This window comes from Vigna unguiculata, chromosome 5, assembly GCF_037176805.1.
Source record: "Vigna unguiculata cultivar grain cowpea cultivar isolate G323 ecotype 2 chromosome 5, ASM3717680v1, whole genome shotgun sequence".
Taxonomy (NCBI): Eukaryota; Viridiplantae; Streptophyta; class Magnoliopsida; order Fabales; family Fabaceae; genus Vigna; species Vigna unguiculata.
The window spans coordinates 1585825-1609203 of NC_140796.1; the positions used below are offsets into that span (position 1 = coordinate 1585825).

At 29.7% G+C, this 23379-nt stretch overlaps 4 protein-coding genes across 5 annotated transcripts; 3 read left to right on the forward strand and 1 right to left on the reverse strand.

The window, feature by feature from the left end:
• The first annotated feature begins 2542 nt into the window (after positions 1 to 2542).
• LOC114186267 (putative aldo-keto reductase 2) lies at positions 2543 to 4434 on the forward strand. Its single transcript, XM_028074325.2, has 5 exons — positions 2543 to 2873; positions 2988 to 3191; positions 3392 to 3564; positions 3629 to 3731; positions 3955 to 4434. Exons 1-5 carry the CDS (start codon positions 2661 to 2663, stop codon positions 4288 to 4290), a joined length of 1029 nt encoding a protein of 342 aa, XP_027930126.1. The 5' UTR covers positions 2543 to 2660; the 3' UTR covers positions 4291 to 4434.
• A 201-nt stretch (positions 4435 to 4635) lies between these two features.
• Positions 4636 to 6511, reverse strand: LOC114186263 (putative xyloglucan galactosyltransferase GT15). Its single transcript, XM_028074320.2, has one exon. The coding sequence runs from the start codon at positions 6379 to 6381 to the stop codon at positions 4807 to 4809; it is 1575 nt and encodes a 524-aa protein (XP_027930121.2). The 5' UTR covers positions 6382 to 6511; the 3' UTR covers positions 4636 to 4806.
• A 4735-nt stretch (positions 6512 to 11246) lies between these two features.
• Positions 11247 to 12632, forward strand: LOC114186269 (CRIB domain-containing protein RIC4-like). Of its 2 annotated transcripts, none has more exons than XM_028074327.2 (3): positions 11247 to 11532; positions 11628 to 11765; positions 12211 to 12632. In XM_028074327.2, the coding sequence occupies exons 1-3, from the start codon at positions 11412 to 11414 to the stop codon at positions 12462 to 12464; spliced, it is 513 nt and encodes a 170-aa protein (XP_027930128.1). In that variant the 5' UTR covers positions 11247 to 11411; the 3' UTR covers positions 12465 to 12632. The 2 variants fall into 2 exon arrangements, with proteins under 2 accessions (XP_027930128.1, XP_027930129.1); XM_028074328.2 differs by having other exon boundaries at positions 11631 to 11765.
• A 1992-nt stretch (positions 12633 to 14624) lies between these two features.
• Positions 14625 to 18106, forward strand: LOC114186268 (chitinase-like protein 1). The gene is made up of 3 exons (XM_028074326.2): positions 14625 to 15165; positions 16151 to 16310; positions 17394 to 18106. Exons 1-3 carry the CDS (start codon positions 14769 to 14771, stop codon positions 17806 to 17808), a joined length of 972 nt encoding a protein of 323 aa, XP_027930127.1. The 5' UTR covers positions 14625 to 14768; the 3' UTR covers positions 17809 to 18106.
• The last annotated feature ends 5273 nt before the right edge of the window (positions 18107 to 23379 follow it).

Sequence of the window (23379 nt, forward strand, 5' to 3'; positions counted from 1 at the left end):
TCAACCTATTAATTTTTTTAAATATCAATGACCATCACAGAGATTTAAGTTACAGTTAAACAATCATAGTCAATCAAAATTTTCTTTTGAATAAGTTTATCTTTACTGTTTTTCTTGAGTCAGTTTTTTAAGTTTTGCATGGATGGGTGGATAGTTGTTGCATGTGACTCAAAAGAATTTAAGATAAATATTTCTTTATCTAAGATTATTAGAATGTGTTCATATATATATTGTTGATTAAATGAGATGTTGATTTAGATATTAGGTTTGAAAAAGTAATGTTTGTCTCGTTAATTGCTAAATTAAATGAAAAGTTGTTAAGGATTACTTTATACATGTTATGTTTTATAGGTTGTGATAGAATTGATGAATTATTCTTGTAATGATGAATTAAATCGACTTTTGGAAATGAAAATTGTCTTCAAGAAAGGGTTCTTCGGTGTCGCTCAAAGAGAGGTTTACCACATGGAGAAGAACGAAAAGGTTAGCAAACTCTATGTATACAAACTATTCCAAATAAATATTTTAATAAGAAATATAAGAACAAAGAAAATGAAGGCAAAAAGTGAATATAAAAGATGCAAAGAAGTTGAATATAATAGAAAGGCAGTTGGCTAGTGTATTATGTACTGGCCACCAAACCTAGACGTACTCGATACATAATATATATTGACGACTACATGACAGATGGACTAACACTATGTTGGCTAGGTCAACCCACATGACAAATATTGACGAAGTTAAAATTATGGTTAAAATATGATTGATTGAGTGATGATCCAAGATTAATCAGAGTAAAAAACTACATTGATCATGCTTATTCATTCAGGTGTATTTAGGTATGTAAAAACAACTTTCAATAAAAAAGGACATGATTTTATTATTAAAAATGTGAAATGTTATAATTATATAAAAAATGGGTCCTATTGCCAAGTATTATAGGCAACCAAATTCAATAAAAGATGAAGTCCAAATGGCTTGAGAAGAGGAGGATGTCTTAAAATAAGTTATATTAATTTATGGTGACCACCACCAAGCAAAGTCAAAGAAAAAAAATTGTTGGTATATATGACTACAAGATGTTCGCTATATATGTGACATAAGGAAATATTGTTTTGAAAACCTTGATGCACCTATTAAGAGTAAATAGAGAAGGTGATACTATTAGGATTTGAAGAGGCCATTTCAAAAACTTGTAATTGATATTAAAGAGGTATTTGCACAAATCGCTTGAATTCAAACAATATTTAATCCACCCAAAAAGCATAATATAAAAATAAAGATGTTTATTAACAAACATGTAATAAACTTATCAAAGAACTTTATAATCGTGATAGGAATAAACATATTGAAAATAAAGTCCACCATATAATAAATAAAGTAAATGAGAAGTTGTAAATGTTTTTATTAAGTCGGCAAAAGGAGAGAATTTCAAAATTTTGAGAGATAAGTTAAATTTTTCATATTAAAAACTGATTCGAGAGGAAATATTGAAATGTAATTCAATTCCAAACTTATCTATGTGAAGAGTGCATGAAACACAATTTCTGTGTAACATCAAGGACATTGTGCTTTTCACAAAAGTTACTTTATTTGTTCTTTTTATTATTCCATTCCATTAGCATCACAACATATAGATAACATCAATGCCTAATAATAACATTTTGTCGGGACTCTACTTTCAACAAATTTCAAAATGAGAAAACTGTTTGAGTTGTAAAACCTTTTGAGGTGTTCATTATTTCAAAGGGTCACGTGTTTTTTGTGCATATGTGTTTTACTAAAACAACTTCGATACGTTTTCTCTCATCTCAAATAATGCAAAAATTTAAGGGTTAAATATATTTTTGTCCCCTTAAAATTTAGAATTAGTTTGTCTTTGAAATTTTAGACCAATTTAGTCATTTATTTTTAAAAATGTGTAAATTTAATATTTTTAACCAAATTTTATTAAGTTTATCTGACATTTCAAACACGATTTACGGTAATATTTGAGCTAATATTAAAAAGAAAATATGTCAAAAGGTGTAAACATTTTAAATATTAACATGAAATGCGCTTGAAACGTCACATAAACTAAAATTTGTTTAAAAAAATTAAATTCACGCATGTCTAAAGATGAAAGATTAAATTGATTTAAAATTTCGAAAAGAAACTAATTCAAAATTTCACTGAAACTTGAAGGAGCAATCACATATTTTTATTTTTATTAAGACAAATATCCAAAATACTTTTCCTACTAACTTTAAAATATTTAAACAATACTTTTTTTAAAAGGACTTAATGTAAAAGAAATATATTTTTTTCTTCAATAGAAACTAAATTAAGCGAAGAGAAAAAGAAAATTAAAAACAAACAAATTATAGACTTTAATGTAAAACCCAAATTAATAATGAAGCTTCAAAGAACATGTTTGAAATAATGTAATGTCCTGGACCACACATTTACTTAGACCTACGAGAAGGACAGTGGATGAGACAAGTGCATGAAGCACAACCTTTTGTAGGGTCCGTAGAATAATTTAATCTTTCTGGAATGGTCATATAAGGGACTCCGCCATAGTTAAAACCAATTCAAGTTCTTCAAAGCAAGCAGAAACAGTGGAGTTATAGTGTTGCGGTAGAGGAAGAAGAATCGGTGAGAGCATCATCATCAGAGTGATGGCGAGAGTGGGTAGAATGAAGCTGGGTTCTCAAGGGTTGGAGGTGTCTGTGCAGGGACTGGGGTGCATGGGAATGTCTTCGAACTATGGTCCTGCTAAGCCAGAACCTGATATGATTGCTCTTATTCACCATGCTGTTCAAAGTGGTGTAACTTTTCTTGACAGTGCTGACATCTACGGCCCTTACACCAACGAAGTCCTGTTAGGAAAGGTTCATTCTTTAAGCTGTTTGATAAGCAATGTTACCGTTTTTCTCTCTTATTGTTGTTGCTATGAAATGATATGATAAAATGATGTGTGCATATTATGTGTTTGATTATTGCAGGCTCTGAAGGAAGGGTGGAGAGATAAGGTTGAATTGGCTACCAAGTTTGCAATCAGAGTCACACCAGAAGGGAAAAAGGAGATACGTGGTGATCCAGAATATGTGAGGTCTGCTTGTGAGGACAGCTTGAAGAGACTTGAGGTCGATTGCATTGATCTCTATTACCAACATCGAGTTGATACTCGTGTTCCTATTGAAGTCACGGTTTCACCCTCTCTCTGTGCTTCGTTCTATTTATCTTTTCTTTGGGTGTGACATATTAATAACATGCTTGTAGGAAATTTTAAACTCTCCTATGTATTTTGACATCATGAAACTGGTGTTTGACATGAGATATAATATAACCATTTGTTCACATATGTATAAGGACAACCTATGATGACTTCAAGTTTTTGCATTGTAAGGTTGGGGAGCTTAAGAAACTTGTTGAGGAGGGAAAGGTAAAATATATTGGTCTGTCTGAGGCTTCAGCTTCAACCATCAGAAGAGCACATGCAGTTCATCCGATAACAGCAGTGCAGTTGGAGTGGTCGCTATGGTCAAGAGATGTTGAAGAAGAAATAGTTCCAACTTGCAGGTATGAATTAATAATATACATTATATCAAACAGTTCTCTTTCTGACTCAACTTTTACTTCTCAGGGAACTTGGCATCGGAATTGTTGCATATAGTCCTCTTGGGCGAGGATTCTTTTCATCAGGAACAAAGTTGCTTGAGAATTTGGCACCGGATGATTCCCGGAAGGTTTGTGAATTACTTGTACATGGGTTTATATATTTCATACAGAGGTTGTAGTTATTAAAGATTGTGGTTTTAGATATCACATATAACATATTTGACGCCACTTTTAACCCAAAACCTTAAGACAATGATGTTATAAGTCTTTATTTTTATATAGTGTTTAATTTTGTCTGCTTTATTCCATGTAAAATTTTTTGACTATTCCCAACATAATCTTTTATTGCAGTTTTTGCCCAGATTCAAACCAGGAAATGTAGAGCACAATAACATCATATTTGAGAAGGTTAAGGAACTGGCTACAAAAAAGGGATGTACTACATCTCAACTTGCACTGGCCTGGGTTCACCACCAAGGAAACGACGTGTGTCCAATACCTGGAACAACAAAAATTGAGAACTTTAATGATAACCTTGGGGCTCTGTCTGTGAAACTAACACCAGAAGAAATAGCAGAACTTGAGTCCTTTGCTGCTGAAGATATCAAGGGTGGTAGATACATGGAAGGGGCAAATACATGGAAGACTGGTCATACTCCACCACTTTCTTCTTGGAAAACTGCATAATCACTGCATTACTTAATGCTTGTACTATTGAGTACCTTGTGCATTTGCTGCTTAAATAATTTTATCTGTTTCGAACTCTTCTAGTTTCAAGCAGCAGCTGGTGTATTTTCAAGTGGTTTGAATGAACTCTGTCATATGATTCCATATTGCTTCACTTGTGTACAAGTTCAGTGGAAATGAGTTTATATAAATAAATGTTCTGAAATTCTTAACAACAGTAAAATCTATACAGATAACTAACAAGGTTTTTTTGTCAACTGTAAAATCTATACACACACATACTCACAACAGTATAGTACCCAGAACATGACCGTATTATAGGAGTTAAGATCAAACCTTCGCGTTAAAAATGAATGAATAGCTGTGAAATATTGTACAAAGAGGATATATCTATTCTCAAAATCAAAGTGAAAAAAAAAATGAGGCTAAATAGCAACATCTTCTGCCTGCAACACCTTCTTCCCAAGTTCTGATTCAAAATAGTGCTTCAAAATCCATGTGGAAGAATGCCACGCACTAGGAACTGGAATCATTGACTTTTGTAGTGTCCCTTTTTATGGCTTCTATTCTCCCAAGAATTCCCTTAACTGCTATATCAAATGCATCTTCAACAGTCTCTAATCTAGAACTTGGATAACGATATATTATTCTTGGAATAAGCCTTATGATCTCCTTTTTCATAGCCAACACTTGACGTCTTGGAACTCTAGACAATCTCTCATTGATGATTACCCTCTTCTGTGTGACATCTGTTACTGGTATATATACAGAGTAGCTAGAAGCATTTTTGGGTAAATGCCAGAAATATTGGTTATATGCTGAGTTTGGATCAAAGAAAACAGGAATGCAACCAGCTAGAATAGAGTCAAAAGTTGATCTTCTGGTGAATGAATCCCCCGGAGGCTGGATACAGAAAACTGAGTTTTGAAACACCTTTGTGACTTGCACAGGATCATTGCAATTGTTACGATGATGACTATCATGACAATTTAGAAATCTGCAACTCCTAGAGGATTGACATTGTTTGATTATCTCATTTCTGATGGAGGATGACAATGAACTAGAATCAGGCCTTGGAGCACCTACAAAAGAAAACAAGTAAGGCCTTTTCACATTTCTCATTTTCTTCTGCCACTGAAAAATCTCCCTCTCCTTGGTGGGGTGAAAGTAAGTTGGATATGGGATAGGAAACTCATTTTCCTTTGAACCAGCAGATTCTATTAGCAGAATTGACATGTTTTTTGCTTCTGGCAAAAGCATTAGTTTGTTGCCCCAATCATCATTGCTATCTGTTACTCTCCTGAAGTCCCAGCTAATTCTCCCTCCAACTATGAAATGATCCCTACCCCACATTCTCTTCCATTCTGGTTGTTGTGCCAGCCACTTCACAAGTTCTTTTGGTGAAGCATCTCTTGTTGAAACATTGAATCCACCCCAAAGGTACTGACCAACATCAAGCCCAGCATAATATGGCACATATATAGCAGAAGCCAGAGAAGAATCCTTGGTTAAGCACTTGTAGTGCTTCATTGTGTTATGAAAAATAACTTCAAGTGAGAATTGGTTAGTTGCATACCAGTTTTCCTTCAGCAGAACCTTCTCCTTTGATTTCTCAGTAACCTTAGGTCCAAGGCCTAAGTTGTTCATGTAAGGGCACATATCAAACCACCTCATCAGAGAGTGACAACCCTTCACTAAATCCTCATTGAACCTGCTACCAAGATCATGAACATAGATATATTGGTCTGAACAAGAATCCGAATTTCTTGATACAGGATTTGCAACAACTCCAACGTTGCTTCTCTTATGAACTTCACCTTGTGCTGCAGGAATTGCAGATACATCGTTTTGATTTGCATGGATTCTTTTCTCAGTACAATCGCCAGTTTCGTTAAAAGTGGAAGAAGAATTTGAAGGTTCAGCCATGGTGTGCCTCTGAGCATGGTTTGTACCATTCATGTGGAAAATTAAAAACTCCATGCCACGATCACTGACAGACACATAATAATCCAACAGAAGCAATGAGAAACAGAACATAAAGGATATTAGAAACACAAACCGTAGGTTATCAAAGAACTTAGGCTTGTCCATGTTCTGTGTTTGGCCTTTTTGACATTCAGTGAAAGAACATTTTTTTTTTCTGAGGGATTATGAAATGCAAAGTTTATGTAGGAATGAATGCTAATATGGAAAGAAAAAAAAAAAAGGAAAGAAAGGAAAGAACGTAACTTTTGGCTTCAAAAAATCATTAATGAATATTAATTTTCCTTTTCTGCATTAAAGGGAAGGACTGAATAACAATGGAAAGTAATTAAAGTCTTAAGATTTAATTCAAGAAGCCATTAAAGGAATGAAATCATTGAACAGATCAAAAACCATAAACTTGCCATTTCATATGCATTGATGAGAAAAGATGATGTGCTGCACAACGTGTGCATTTGATGCATTATGATTTAGATTGTGTTAATGGTGTGAAACTGAAACTGATACTGATACTAATATTGACTAATATATATGTTAATTTTTCTGATTTCCCTTTGAATATTACTTATGGAGAAGTTTTAATCAAATACACTTCCGACAACTGTAGAAAATCTTAGTTGTGTATGTGAATGAATATAACTTCCTGGTTTACTATTTTCTTATTCAAATATATAATATATGTTTTATTATCAAATTAATATTTTCTATCCTTTTAGGTAATTATTTAATGTTTTTGGCATATTCCTTATTCATTTTGATATCAAATCAATAATTGTTCACTTAATTAACCATTTAATGTTAAATTAATAGGTAACGTAATATGATTAAGCGAATTAATATTTAGTTTTGGCATTATATCAAAAGATAATCTGAATATTTTTATTAAAAGGTTGATTCCAGATTATAAAAATAGTTTGCTTTAGTTATACAGAATAAGATATATCTCATTTAAAAAAAATTATGTTATCAGAATTAATACATTTTAAGATATGGTCTCTGGAATGCTTTTGTTTTATTTGTCATTATGTACACATTCTATTTTTCTTTTCTAATTCCTTGCCTTATATATTATCTTTCTTGGATACTAGCCTCACAGGATAGCGTCGCATCTGTATTTTTTAAATATACGTAATATTATATTAGTAGGTGATAATATAATAATGTTATTAAGTTAATATATATATATATATATATATTAAAAATAAAATAAAATATATCAGAACAGATAAAAGAATAACTATTAATAAATAAAGAAGAAAAGAAGAAGCAGAGACATCTGATTTTATAAAAAAATTGTGAAAATAACAGTCAATTTTTAAAAATTTAATAAATTATTATATTTAAAGGATAAAATCGATATTTTAAAAAGTTAACACAAAAAAGGGAATCTCCTCATATATTGTTATAGATTCTAAACATATAAAACTTTTCAGATAGATATAAATAAATCTTAGGATTCCAAACATAAATTTAGAATAATGATCGAGCTTAAAAAAAATAAAAGGAAGATTTTTGTTATTTGTTTGAATAAAATAATTTGAAATTTCGTATATAATAACGTCTTTCTTGGTAATTAGCGGAACACATAGACGTTCTATTTTTTTATTTTCATAAAAATTTGAATTAAAATTAATTAAAAATATATTATTAATTTTAATTAAATTTTAAAATAATTTTAAAATATAAAATTATAAAAATAAAATATATATACAAAAATAAATTTTAAAGAAACTGTTAAGACTTTTTTTTAATAATAGTTAAAAGTAAATTATTAATAAAATAATAATTTAAATTTAAATTTAAATAATGAAATACAAACACACAAAAAATATCTCTTTATATTTATATTTTATTATAGATTATTTTAATTTCTTATAATTTTTTTATATATTAACTTGTCGATAAAATCTTCGTAATCCCAGCTTTGACTTCACTCCAAGTTTCGTTTAGGTCCATATTATTATTTTTCTGTCGTAAATATTGTTAAGATTCATTACTTTTTTTAGTTAATTTTTTATTGACAGTATTTTATTTTATTTTTCTGGGTATCAAACAAAAAAAATCCTCATTTATTTTTTTAATATTAAAATGATTCCGTCAATATTAATAGAATGATATTTTATTACTTAAACCGGTCTTTTAAGAACTATATATGTTTATATTTTATTCTTTTATTAGTAAAATATTTTTTTTAAAAGTATATCTTCTAGTGTACTTAATTATAATTTAATTGAGGGTTCGAATTCTCATATTTGAAACATTGGAACAAGGGGTAAAGATTTTCATTGATGACTGAAATTTATTAAAATATATTACTAGTTCTTTATACGGAATTGGCGGGTTAAAATAGTAGAGTATTTTCACAAAATTAAATGAAGAACATAAAGTTAAAAGGTAAAAATATTTAAATAATTTCTACAAAGCTTTGAATTTAAATATTATAATAATATTTTTTTTTAAATATTATTATGACATTATAATTTTTTATTAGACAGGGCATAATTCGTAATTAACTTTATTTTAATCATTTGACTGGTTACATGCAACTTAATTATTGAAGAAATGATCACTTGAAAATGAAGAAAATAAATTTGGTATGAATCGAATTGTTCTTTATGTCATCTTAAAAAGCATTTAAAAAAAAAAAGATAAATGGATTGAACAAACAGATAAAAACATGGATAATATTAAGGGCTGTATCTTAAATTTTAAATTTAACACATAAGTTTTGTACTAATACATTGATATATGAGACAACAAAGGTACTAAAATTAAATAATTTATTTTTGCGAGAGCATTTAAATGGATGTGCTTTATTCATTATATTAAACTTAAGTGAGTATTAACTTTAAGTCTTCAGTATTATATAACATTTTTACTCTTAATAATTAAAAAAAGTAATTATAATAATTAAATTAATTTTTAAAGTTATAAAAAAATGAATTGCAAATGAAAAATTATAAAAGTATGTTATTTATAAATCTCATAATTGTAACAAAGCTTACAAGGTTATCTTGAAATGGTATGACACATGAAATTCAATTAAGGTAAAACAAAATCACATGCTTTTAAAACCATTGAAATAGAGATATTCTTAGACCCTAACTCTTAAAAATAAAAAATAATTATTCAAGATCAACAATATGTGTTTAGAACATCAAAAATTTAAGTTAGTATTTAGTTATAATAATTATATTACTTTTTAAGTCGTACACAATTACAATAAAAAAATATAAAACTATAAACAACGCTTTATTATTTGTAAAACATTCTTAAAAATAATAACATTACATTACACTATAAGATATCATTATCATTTGTTACCAGCAAAATTCTAATACTCAAACTTTGATGATAAACAAAGGAAAAAAAAATGTGTGAAACAATTTTTTGTCTAAATAAACAAACATCAAAACATGAAAAAAAAATATACAAATGTGTGTGTTTTCATGTGAATTATTAAATAAACAAAAAACACATTCACCTTATTGAGAAAAACGATAGACACATCACAATGTAACTAAATAAAAGACAAAACCAACCAAATGTAACACATTCCATATAAGAAACACACACTCATGAAAACTAAAAACATAAACAATTTGACAACACTTCTTAGTTACTTATAATATGAACCTTGCTTTAAGTTCGTACTAAATCCTAGGTGACATTGTGTTGGATAAGTATACAAATACAAAAGTTAATTTTTTTTAATGACTAAAATATTTTAAAAAATGTTTGTCAACCAATTCAAGTAGTATAAAACAAAAAAACATTTTCATATAATTATGTGATCATATAATTTATTCATAATATTTCAATAAAACAACTAATTAGACATAAGACCAACTTGTTGGCTTGACATACCATAAAACCAAGGAATTTAAATTTTCTACTAGATTTTGTTATGTTGTTTCTCTACTGTGTCTTCATAATACACTGATTAAACTCAAAATCAGTAGAGAATCTGGACTCAAAACCAAGTCATGTGGCAGTGACTTAATCCAAGTCAAAATTAAACATATATTTAAACTTATATTCTATTAATCCAACTAACTCTATTTCATCAACTTATTATTCCTCCACTGATTGGACTCGATTTTTTTTTTTACAATAGTTGTTAATGCCATTGGAATAATTAGGTTTACTTGGAGACTTGGCTCTTGCTTCACACCATGCATTTGAAAACACTTCCAGTACTTTGTGCCTTGTGATGATGGTAACTTTTTTCCAAGTAATTTATCTTACCTTTCAATGCACACATCAGTGAAAATTTTGTTTTCTGATTAAGATTCCCTAAAAACGCTTCACTTCACAAAAACACATCAACATTCTGAAGTTCTCTTATCATATTTTCACACACAAAAAAAAACACATGTAACAACATCATTGAAACTTTCAACCCCCACAGAAAAAAAAAAAAACAGTACTCCAAACTCATTACTGGAAATCGTCTTTGACCACACCACCCAACGAAGCAAAAAAAGGTTAATTGTGTTTAATTTAAGAAAGAAAAAAGAATGGAGGGCACGTGCATGAACATTACTTGCAGAGCTCCCTTGTGATTCACTCTATGATGTTGATATACACAAGTTAAGTAAGGTGAATGATAGAGTCTGATTAAGTTAGCATATGATTTCAAAATGAGACACTTATAAAGGAAATAAAGTGAAGGGAACAAAGGGTTGATGATGATGATGACGATGATGATGATGCAAAGATGTGAAAAATCTGCAAAAGAATGCCTTAGTACACAAGTGATGCTAGTTAGGAGGAGCCCACTTTGGAATATGGTGATTATGATGATTATTTGGGAGCTTGTAGAAGAACAAAAGTTAGTTTTAGAACTAATTATTATTAATTTTGGTGCAAATTCCTAAAGCAGGTTGAGTTGCACAGTTTAACCAACTACCCACTCTATTACTCTAACACACACACACCCACTCCATTATCATTTATATATCACATACCAAACTTGGATTCAAAATAATTTCTTTCCCCACGTAAATCATTCTTACTTGCTCATAAAGACAAACAGGAACCTAAATATAGCCACATTCTAGGCATTCATAGCTATCTAGGTTAAGGTTTGGAGCATAATAAGAAGTTGTTGGTACACACTTTTGGTTTTGGGAGAGATGAGAAAACGCATGGAGAGAATTGTTGTTCCTTGCTCTTTCAGCTGTGCTTCCCATTCGAGTGTGGAATTGGGTGCACCCAATGGACCAAAAGAAGATTCAAAAGCCACTGTTGGTTCAAGTAGTTTCTTCTCTCTGCATCTCACTATCTCTCTCTGTTAATTTTTTTTTTTCTTTTTGTTGCTGTTGTTCTTGAGTGATTATTCGTTGTGCAAGAAGGACATGATAGATCAATAGTGAGAGCCAATATGAAGAGAGGGAAGCTTTCTGGGTTTCTGGCTCTACCAAAACCTAATGTAGCTGCTGGCATACACAGAATAATCAAGGGCTTCAAGAATTTGTCTCAATTATTTTGTGAGTTCATCAACTCTTGATCAATAACTACATCAAATTTCGATCTCAATTTATACGTCTTTGTTTCGTACATGATTATGTTTTGAATATGTGTTTCCAATTGAACAATTGGAAATGATTTTGATGTCGGACTTTCAACACGTTCCCTCATGTCGAAGTATATACGTCTCGTGTGTGAGACTAGAAATCAATGGATGATGTCAAAGAAATCTTGTTAGGATAGGTTTTTTTTTTTAAAATAACTCTGATACTATGTTAGAAGTGCACTTTAAATCTAACTCAATCCCACAAAACCGGCTTGTCAGATAAGGTTTGCTCCTCATTCATATACTATAAAATTGTCTTATCTCTAATAGTCGATGTGAGATTTCCAACAAAATATATACATCATAATAGTATTTAACAGTATCTTTGTGTTGTTGAATATTTTCTTCACTTAATGTAGTTTACAGAGAGAATGTGGAGGAAATGGAAGCTGAGATGGAGATTGGGTTTCCAACAGATGTGAAGCATGTGACACATATTGGAATTGATGGGTCAACCATTACAAATAATGTAAAGGGTTGGGACAATCTTAAAGCACCTGAATTGTTGTCTCTGTCTCCAATTTCATTCAAGCAATTTGAATTGGCCATGGCTACCCAAGCTCAGTGTTCACTCATTGATGATGATGCTACTAATTCCTCAAAATGTGGTTAAAACAGTTGTGGGAATGTTTCTAATTGTAGATTAATGGTGATGATTGATGACTATGTACCTAGGAGTTTATACATGCACAGATTGAAAATTCATGAATGCTTGTGTCTTTCACTGTTTGTTTTGTTCAGTTCTTGAGATTGCCCAAGCTTCATTACATTCTTTTTTTAATATTGAAGTATTCAATTTTAAAGTTGAGTTCTTTTCTTTCTTTCTGTAATTTCTTTATTAATTAAAAGAAACAAACAGAAAGCTCAATGAGATTGACTTTGTAGAAAAAAATTTGGATCCTTCAGCCATTGGTTTTCTAGTAACTTAACTGTTCTTATGTTGGTTTATATATTTATTTATGTCTCATGTTCACCGTATAAGTTATACTTTTAAAGTTTTTAATTTAAGAAATCACATTGAAACATGAAAGAGTCTTAAATTTAAGATAATGAGTCTTAAATATATAAATTCTTAAGTTATAAGAATAAAAAGTTGATATTGTATGATTAGAATAATTTATATTAAAAACATTTAATAGAATATAAATTATACGCAAAATTTTGTAATAATAAGAGGTTGAAAAGACATAGATAGTAGTATTATTATATGACAGACAATAATTAAAATATAGTATTCTTAAAATAATTATGAGTGATACAATCATCCTTAGCACAAGTGTATATTTAATATTTGAGAAATTAAAATCATGTATTCAACTACAATAATTATATCACTTGATAATACATGATTTGATGTTAAACAAAAGTAGGATCAATGAATTAATTATGTTATATAATAATGTAGGCTTAAATACCTTTTTCATCCTCATTTTCGTAGTGTTTGTTGCGGATGGTCCTCATTTTGACAGAATATTTAAAATGATCCTCATTCTTACCGACAGTTTAAAATGGTCCTCATTCTCGCAATTCGTGTTTTATTTGGTCATTTTTTGTGACACCGTTTAATTCAGTAACGGAGCATTGTACATGTGACATTGTTTGTATTACGTTGCATTGGAGTGTGTTACGTGTAACACACCTCAATGCAGCGTGATACAAACATGCCACCTGTAAAGTGCTTCGTTACTGAGTCAAAGAAAATAACCAAATAAAACACGAATTGCGAAAATGAATACCATTTTAAACAGTTTGTAACAATGAGGACCATTTTAAACATTCTATCAAAATGAGGATCATCCGCAACAAACACTACGAAAATGAGAACAAAAAAGATATTTAAGTGAATAATGTAAACCCATAGGTAGATGTTGAGATAATTATATACTGATATAACAAAAATATAACTTTTAGATTAATTGCAACATAACGTTCAAATTCAACCCATTGCCACACCTGTTTTTTTTCCAAAATTATAATTTTACATTATTCTCACTTAAACATTAAACATGTAGCAATTTAATTTCGTGTTTAAGAGTACCATATACTTTACATGTAAATAAAAAAAAAAATCAATAGTTTAGTAAAAGATCTAAAAACATGTTACTGTTAATAATGAAGGAAAAATGTAAATGATTAAACATGCAAAATCCAAACCCAAATAATTTTCTTTTGAAATAATTTATCAAAAATGTAAAACAATGTTAAGCTCTTCTCATCTTAGTTAAGTTTATATTCTATATAAGAGTTTTTATAATTTAGAGTGTACTATTAAGCATAATTATCAGAAGATAATTTGTTATTAAGGTTGTGTCGGTTGTCGTTAGTTATGTTATGTCCTTCTCTTTGTTCATTTACCATCACCGACACCTCTCTTCTCTCTATATTTCCACACTTAAAACCTTCTATTTTCAAATTAGTGAGTTTCAATTTTAAAATAAATTTAATTTTTAAATGGAAAATTTATCACAAAAAAGTGTTAATAAAATAAATTAATGGCAAATACTTGGCTGTGAATTTGTAATAAATTTTTTTAATTATTATAATTTATGCTTAGAAAAGACCCGCGAGAACGAGGCTAAAAAAATAGACTTACCAACTAACCAAGTAATGGTGCAACGAAGGGCAAGAAGGACATTTCACGTGCGCTGCTTGGGTGTCGGTGGAGAAATGAGGTTCTTTGCCTCAAAGCCAGTCTGTTATCACTTAAACATCGAACACTTCGTGTCCCACCAACGCATTATCCACCGTCGATTCCTCTAAAGTGTTCGATCTATAATCTCACACAGAGTAAGCACGCATAACGCCATAGGAGAAGGACCTTTTACCAGAAAAACTCGTAGTGTTATTATTATTTGGTCGATTCTCCTTCTTCTCTGTACGTGAAGAGAGAGAGAGAGAGAGAGAGAGAGAGAGAGAAATGGAGAGGGCGAAGCGAAACGCTGTTTTGGCAATCGCGTTGGTGGTACTCGCGGTGGCGGCGGCGCGTGTGGAGGCGCAGGAGAACTCAGACGTGAAGACGCTGGTGAAATACAAGCGCGGGAAGAAGTACTGCGACAAAGGGTGGGAATGCAAGGGGTGGTCAATTTACTGTTGTAACCTCACTATAACCGACTATTTCCAGACCTACCAGTTCGAGAATCTGTTCTCCAAGCGGAACACTCCGGTGGCGCACGCTGTCGGATTCTGGGACTACCACTCATTCATCGCCGCTGCCGCGCTCTTCGAGCCTCAAGGTTTCGGCACCACCGGCAACAAGACCATGCAGATGATGGAGATTGCCGCTTTCCTCGGACATGTCGGCAGCAAGACCTCTTGTGAGTTTTCTACCATCCACATTTTGTGAATTTTGTTTGTGGATTGTGTGTGTCTGGTTTGGAGTGTGAAAATTTTTGTTTAGGCTGGGCTTGCGGTTTTGAGATTGTGAGATCTGTGTGTGCTGTTGTGCTTGAGTTGAGACTTTGGATGGTTTTGATTTGTTTCTGTGTGGTCTGGTTTTATTGCTGTGCTGTAAAGCCTGATTTGTCTGGAACTGAGTCAGTGCAGTCAAATTTTCACGCATTCTCGCCGTTTTCGCATTTGTAAGTGTTGAATGACGATTGGGCTTCTCTGATTTTGAATGTGGTTTTTAAGTTTGATTTGTCGAAATGAACATGAGTGATCTGATCTTGTCTCTGTCTGATTTTTCTTTGACGGTTGAGTTGTTGAAGGTGCGAGTGTGGGATAGAAATAATTAGGTCGAGCTAGCAATTTTGAGATTGTGCGATGTTTGTGGGTGGTGTTTGAAACTTTGAATGATTTGGATTTCTTATTGTGTGTGATTTTATCACTATGCGGTAACCTTGGTTTCTTTGGAACTGGAGTCGGGGGTGTCAATTTTTTCATGCATTCACTCAGTTATAACATTTGTAATTCCCGGATGAACAATGGGCCAATCAGATTTTGAATGTGTGCTTTGAGTCTGGTTTATTGAATTAAAACATATGTTGTCTCTGTCCAACGGTTGAGTTGTTGAATGTGTGAATCTGTGGAAAATTGAATGCGGGGAAGGGAATTGGATCTTTAGTTGGTTTGGCACGTATTGTCTGTAGATGATTTGATTTGTGATTGACATATGGTGTCTGATGTGTTGAACCACGTTTTGAGGTAGAGAGATGTCTGGTGAGAGATGATAAGTCGGAGACATCTGATTTGGATTCATTGTTTGCGTTTTGAGAGTTGCACGTAGTAAGGTGATTGATTTAGATTTGTTTTAATTGGACAACTGTGTGGTGTTGATTGCTCTTATAATACTGGTACCAGGTGGTTATGGAGTGGCTACTGGAGGACCTCTTGCTTGGGGTCTTTGTTACAATCATGAAATGAGTCCTATGCAGTCATACTGTGATGAGTATTTCAAACTCACATATCCCTGTACTCCCGGTGCTGAGTACTACGGACGTGGAGCTATTCCCATTTTCTGGTATGTGTATGTTTGTTTAGCTGTACGGATAATCGAAGCATGTTTTCCTGGTTTTGGAATTCCCGTTTTATTTTTCATTGTTGACTAAATTACTTTTAATCCATAAGAGATAACAAAAGGTACCTAAGCTAGGCTTAGTTTCTTTCTCATTCCTGAAAATTGTGATTTGTCTCAAATGTAACCAGTGTTGTTAAAAGGTTTCTGCAATATCCCTGAGCAATCTTTATCAAATCAATCACACTTGTTGAAGGGTTAACACACACCGCAAATTTATTTGTTAATTCATAGTTTCCTCTCTTGTCTGAAAAAAATGTAGTTCATGGATAGCAGTTAGGTTCTGGTGCTATCACCAACTAAGTTAGGCTCTGGTGCTATCACCAATTAATTCATCCAAAGTACATCAATGATCATGATCATCAAACTCACTTTAGCAAAGAAACTAATTGTTTTAGCAATCTAAATGACACATTTCATGAACAGATAACTACTATAGGGTTAAGGCAATTGTAGTTCCTTCAAATCATAACAAAGTAAAGATAGAAGTTAAATGGGCATTCTCATGAATTTATAAAGGACCTGGGCATTACATTACAAAGTTTGAAGATTATAGTAATAAGAAAGATCCTGATGCAACAAGGGATGAAGTAGGATAAGAGTGAATAAAAAGAAAAAACGGTAATTATCAGTAATTGGGAGATACAGAGAGATGTATTTCTGGGTTTGTGCAGATGAATTTTGAAATTATCAGTGATATCAATGAAAATTATGAACAGTTATATTGCATGTGCAGATTTTTCTGTGACACCAATACAATCTTAAGCCTGATTCCTTACCTTTATTGTTCTTATATACGAGTTCTGTTTGGTCTGAATAGGTAGATATTTGGCCATCTCATCAAATTAAGCAGCATCTAAGGCTACTTGTATTTTATGAAGGCAGTTCTGGTTATATTTTATTGGAGCATTTTTTTATTTGAAAGTTGAAACATATAAATAGTCAATAAGAAAAAGATTCATTAGGTTTTATCACCATCGCTGTGCTTGTTGAATGTGGAGGTTATACTTAATGACATGGTGAATTCAGGAACTACAACTATGGTGCTGTTGGAGAAGCTTTGAAGGTGGATCTTCTAAGCCATCCAGAATACATAGAGCAGAATGCAACCCTTGCTTTCCAGGCTGCAATATGGAGATGGATGACACCAATAAAGAAGTATCAACCCTCTGCTCATGATGCCTTCGTTGGCAACTGGAAGCCTACCAAGAATGACACTATGGAGAATCGCGTTCCTGGTTTTGGCACTACAATGAACATTCTCTATGGGGATGGTGTTTGTGGTCAAGGTGATGTGGACACCATGAACAATATCGTTTCCCATTACATGTACTATCTTGATCTTCTTGGAGTTGGTAGAGAAGAGGCCGGACCCCATGAATTACTTACATGCGCTGAGCAGGTTCCTTTCAATCCATCTTCCAAAGCTGCCTCATCAACTTAGATTACATTTATTAGCATGCGATGATACTGTTGTGCCAATCCCTTTTAAAGTGTAAGTTAATAAGGGTTCTTTAAATTATTGGTATGCAATAATTTTGAACTGTGTATGGCAGTGTGCGGATTCATTTAGCTTTTCTTCGTTGCTGTGTAGTAGTTAAGTCATATTGTAATACCATACGGCGTGAAAAATTTGTATCTGGTATATATGTACGTTGTGGGGGCATTTTGTCGTTATCATTATTACATATACATTCCTTGGTTGCAATGTAAATTTGAATATCTTCATTTCTTTGAAGTCATATTGGTCTTCATTAGTGGCTAACCATATAAGTTGTTTATGCCACTTGTTTAAAATTACAAGTAAATAGAACTATTACGCATTCGTTAATCTCTTTGTGTGTAATTTAATTTAATTACACGCTTAGTTATTCTTTAAGTTTCATTATTCATTTGTTTTATTTTATATGGTTCTTAAATTTTTAAAAGTGTAAGAAAATTATGATTTTTCATCCAATTAGCAGGAAAACTATTAACTAATAAACATTAACATTTTTAACTTGTGTTTAACGTAATTTATCATCAAACTATACGACAATTTACAAAAGACTTGATTGAACTTTTGTTAATGAAAATCTCGTGAAAAATAAATCTAAAGAATACTTGAAAGTTAAAAAATATAATATCACATTCATTTAATTTGTGGGATTTACTTTTCCCGTGAACTTTGTTATAATCATAGTCTTTTTAAACATCAATCGAGTTTCATAGCTTTTATAAAAGTGAATTCAAGGAATAAGGTTCACATTTTGAACCAATTAAAAAGATACACAAAAAAACGTTCTCAACTATCTCTATTTCAAAAGAACTAAATTGATATTATTTATAAAATAAAAAGGCTAAAATGAATTTGAAAATAAAAGGCAAAAGAATAATTTAAATTCTTTCTTTCTAAACAACTATATTTTAATTTAAATAAGTAATGATGAACATACACCTTCATTTTATCTATACCAATTATACACTTTTTTTTTTCTATTTCTCTTTTTATCACATCATATAACTATAAATTTACCATTTTTATCATCTCTTATGTATATATTAAATGTTGATATTTATTTTTGTGTGTGTCCATGAATCATTTTTCAATCTAAATATTCAAACATTCTTTTTCAGACAGTTGTCTTGTGTTCATCAAATATAATATAGCAAGCACGAGATAGTATTACATTCCTCTGTGGCCCAATTTTGGAAAATGGATAGAAGTGCCCAGAAATTGAAGGGGTGCAAAAAGAAAAAAAATCCAAATATAAGGACTTGGTCATTCTCACCCATTGTTATATCTAAACTCCTAAAGTTGGTATTTTATAAATTCATGAGATTGTCCTTTACAACTTTTCGTTATATTGTTGGGTATTTTAAAGAAAATATTTATGTATAACAAAAGCAGATTATATTTATGCAGAGGGGGTGTGAATACTTAAGATTTCTTTTTAAATTCTGGTAAATATTTTTAAAAAAATAACTTAAAAAATATAGATGAATGCGATAATGTAAAATAAATCATACCAAATTAAAAAAAAAGATTAGGATAAAAACATGAATGAGATGTTCAATAACAAATATAAAAAGAAAAAAAAGTGAATTAAAACAATTATATAATTGAAAACAAAACATAAATCAACAACAATTGTTGTTCTCTTTTATGTCTAGGTTGTCGATTTGTTCTCTTGTTAATATTCTTAAGGCTTATAATAGAGTGAATATGGATTTTTTAGAGACTAATATATTTATAAATTATAACATAAATATTTAAAATAAATCCAGAAACTTCTGAGGTAAATAAGATTATTTAAAATTTAAAAACAATTTAAATTTTTTTATTATTTTTTATCTCATATAAATGACTTTCATCTTCATACATTTTCTTATTTAAGTTAATGTTGTTATCTAAATTCTAGTTAGACATATTTTTTAAGATTTTAATTGGAATTTATTAATGCAAAATCAGTACCAAAATATAAAGATGCCACATTTTAAAAAACCGTCGTTAAAAGTAGGTTCCAAGAAAAACAATATTAGTTAAAGAAGAAAAGAAGGAGAACGTCATTGAAAGTGAGAAATGACTGGTTTGTTAGAAGAACTTTTGTCAATTTCCCTATTATTTTGTAAAAGAATTTTTGCCGCCCATATTAGTTGAAAATCGACTAAATAATAATAATTTATTTAATATCCAATCTTTATAAATAACTAAAATATTTAAATTTAATCATTTTTAATATTTTCTTAAAATTTATTGAACGTTTTATATACGTTTCATCGTTCATATTTAAGTGAAGTTGTGTTAAATTGATAAATAAATTTAACTACGATTATAAAATACATATGAAACATTAAATTAATTTCACATAATTTAATTATAAAAACTCAGTTCACACATTTTTTAAGTTAATTGATTAAATTTGATTAAAATTTTAAAAAATAACTAATTTTAATTTTTATTAAAAATTAAGAGATAAAAATATATATAACTCTCATCTTATTATGATTTAATTTTCTTAAAGTTATAATTTTTTTGTCAAAACACGAACTTAGTTTTTGTGACACTTTCCTAGTATAGACTATAACAAGATATAGCACAGAAAACACTAAATCCATTGATTTTCATTTTTCAAATTCGTTAACAAACATTACATCAGATAAAAAGGAAAATGAAAGGAGACTTTTTTTTTTCGTGAAAACTTCCTTAAAAAATAAAACTTTCCATAACTTAAGATTTGATTAAGCACGATTACGATCTGTATTAGGTACTGATAAAGACACAGCAGAGAGAAATTCATACATGGCTGTTTCGTCTTTTTTATGATTTTTTTATTTGGTTATAATGTGGCAGTTCAATTATTATGATCGAAGAAGTTGACGAAGAGAGGTGAATTATAAGAAACATGGAAAATGAGTGTTTTATCTTTCTCCCATGATATGATTTAAGAGTTTTCGAAAGTCCCACGTGAATCCTCCTTAAAAAATGTTGTCGGGACAAACTTGTTTGCCAGATTTACAGTCAAATAATTCTGAGTTTGGACAGACATCGTTCAACACTTCATGTCATGCATAAACTCTTTCTTTCTTTTTCCAATTTTAATGCAATGAATGATCTTTCGTGTTGGATCCAATGTTACTTTGCTAATTAATAATACGAGTAAATCGCTAAATCCAAACACTAGTTTGTAAACGCTGAAGAAACGTGTGAGTGAATGAAATTTTTTAAATTAAATAATTGTATAAAAATTTAGGTCGATGTGTGTTTATTGTTATTAAAACAACACTTTTAAGTGAATCACAAGTATACTAATGTAGAATAATAATTCTTCATAGTCGAGTCCAACAATAGTTTAAGTTTATTTTTGTTTTTCTAATGATTTAGATTGTACACTTATAAAATTATAGTTGATAATTAGATCGTAAAATTTTAATAATCTTGATCGTAACTCGAGTAATTTCTTTGGATTTATAGATAATATATGCCACATATAACAATTTTTTTTCAACAATTATCTTAGTAATAATAACACTTTTGATTTTGATTTTGATTTTATTTATCTAATCTACACAAGTGTCAATTATGCAAATCACAACAATACTTCAAATACAATAATTGATTTTATTATTTAAAGATATTTACAATAACAATGCAAATTCTAAAGTAGCTATTAAAAGAATAGTTAAATATGTTTTCAGTTCCTGAACTTTGATCCAAAATTAGAATTCGTTCTGAAATTTCGATACATTTTTTTCCTATACTTTAGAAATGGATGAATATAATTTTTTTAACCTAATTAAGTTAATTATTTTTTAGGTGTCAAACACATTTCCCATCTGATATTGAACCAAAAATATGTCAAACCGTATAAATAACTCCAATACTAACATGAAGCACATTCAAAATATCAACAAAATTTAACGTAATTGGGTTAAAATAACTATATTCATTTATTTCTAAAGTTTAGAAACCAAAATTTATCAAAGTTTTGGACAATAATGAATTTCAGTTTTAGATTAAAGTTCATTGACTAAAACATATTTAACTCTTAAAAGAACATGTAATGAAAAAATATATTTCATTTACAATTTTTCTTATGTGAAATGTAATTAAGATTGATTTTTAAACAATAAATTAAAAAGAATCGTGATAAATAGAGAATATTAGTTTATAAATATAAATTTGTGTTATTTGACCTAAAACATAAAGATTTTCTTTTATGAAAATATAACGTATTATCGATTCTTTTAACTCTTTTATAAATACTAGTGTAAACAAATCGCGTCTGTGTGTACGCATTTTTTGAATTATATTAATAATTGATGATATTGTAATATTAAGTTAATAAATAAAACAAAAGTATATTTATAAAAAATAAAGTGAAATGTATGGAGAAAATATGAGAAAAATAACTATTTATGAATAGTAGAAGAAAAAAGAAGAAAAAGATAAGTAAATAGTTTTATAAAAACTTGTAAAAGTAACTGTTAATTTTAAAAAATTTAATAAATAATTAAATTGTAAAGAATAAAGTTGGAATTATGAAATACCAAAAGAGGAAATTCCCTTTATATATAGTTATAGATTTATTTAATAATTAAAAAAAACATTTATTATTATAAAAATTATTGTATTCAAATAATGGAAGTTGGGGGATTGAAATCGTGGACTTTGTTGACCGAGTCACCAACATGCTCACGTTCTTAAGTTTTTTAATAAATTTGTGAAAATGAAGTTGATAGAAACAAATAACCAGCACCATTTATGATTAAAAAATTATCAAACTTCATTGTGGTAAATTTAAGCACATAGTAAAAACAAACGATAAAATTAAATAATAGAAATACAGTGAGAATATATTGTTTGATGAAGAGGAAATAAAAGTAAAAATTAAATTTTAAAATTGTTTAAATTGTTTTAACGTTAATCTTATATAATCAATTATATAACATGTTTGTTTGTAAAAAATAAAGTAAGAAGTGATAATAATAATAATAATAATAATAATAATAATAATAATAATAATAATAATAAACATTATTAATACAAATAATGTTAATAAATAGTAATAACAATGATTTTTTTAATCATCATTCTACCTTTTTTCATATTTTACTATCCAACAACTTTTATTTCTGATTTATTTTTCATTTTACCCAATAAAAATTCCGTCTCACTCGTGTATTAATTTAGCATTAATTTATGGTAGAACGAAAAAGACCACTCTTTCATATTAATAAATAAAACTTGGAGATGGTATTGCATAATTTTTTAAGTAAAGTCTCTGTCCTTTTTACATAGTCAATAATTGAGCCTCAATTAAGGTATTTAAAAACCACGTTTTTAGGTACATAGATCACAATTAATATAAATTTTCTTAACATTATTTTATACACAATAATTAATATATTTAAGGGATTATTGTGTAACAACAAGTTTAGTATATCCAAACTTAAAACCAAATTAAAAATAAATTAAAATTGAATTACATACCACTTTATAGAATTTTGATTATTTACTAGATTTTGTTGTGTT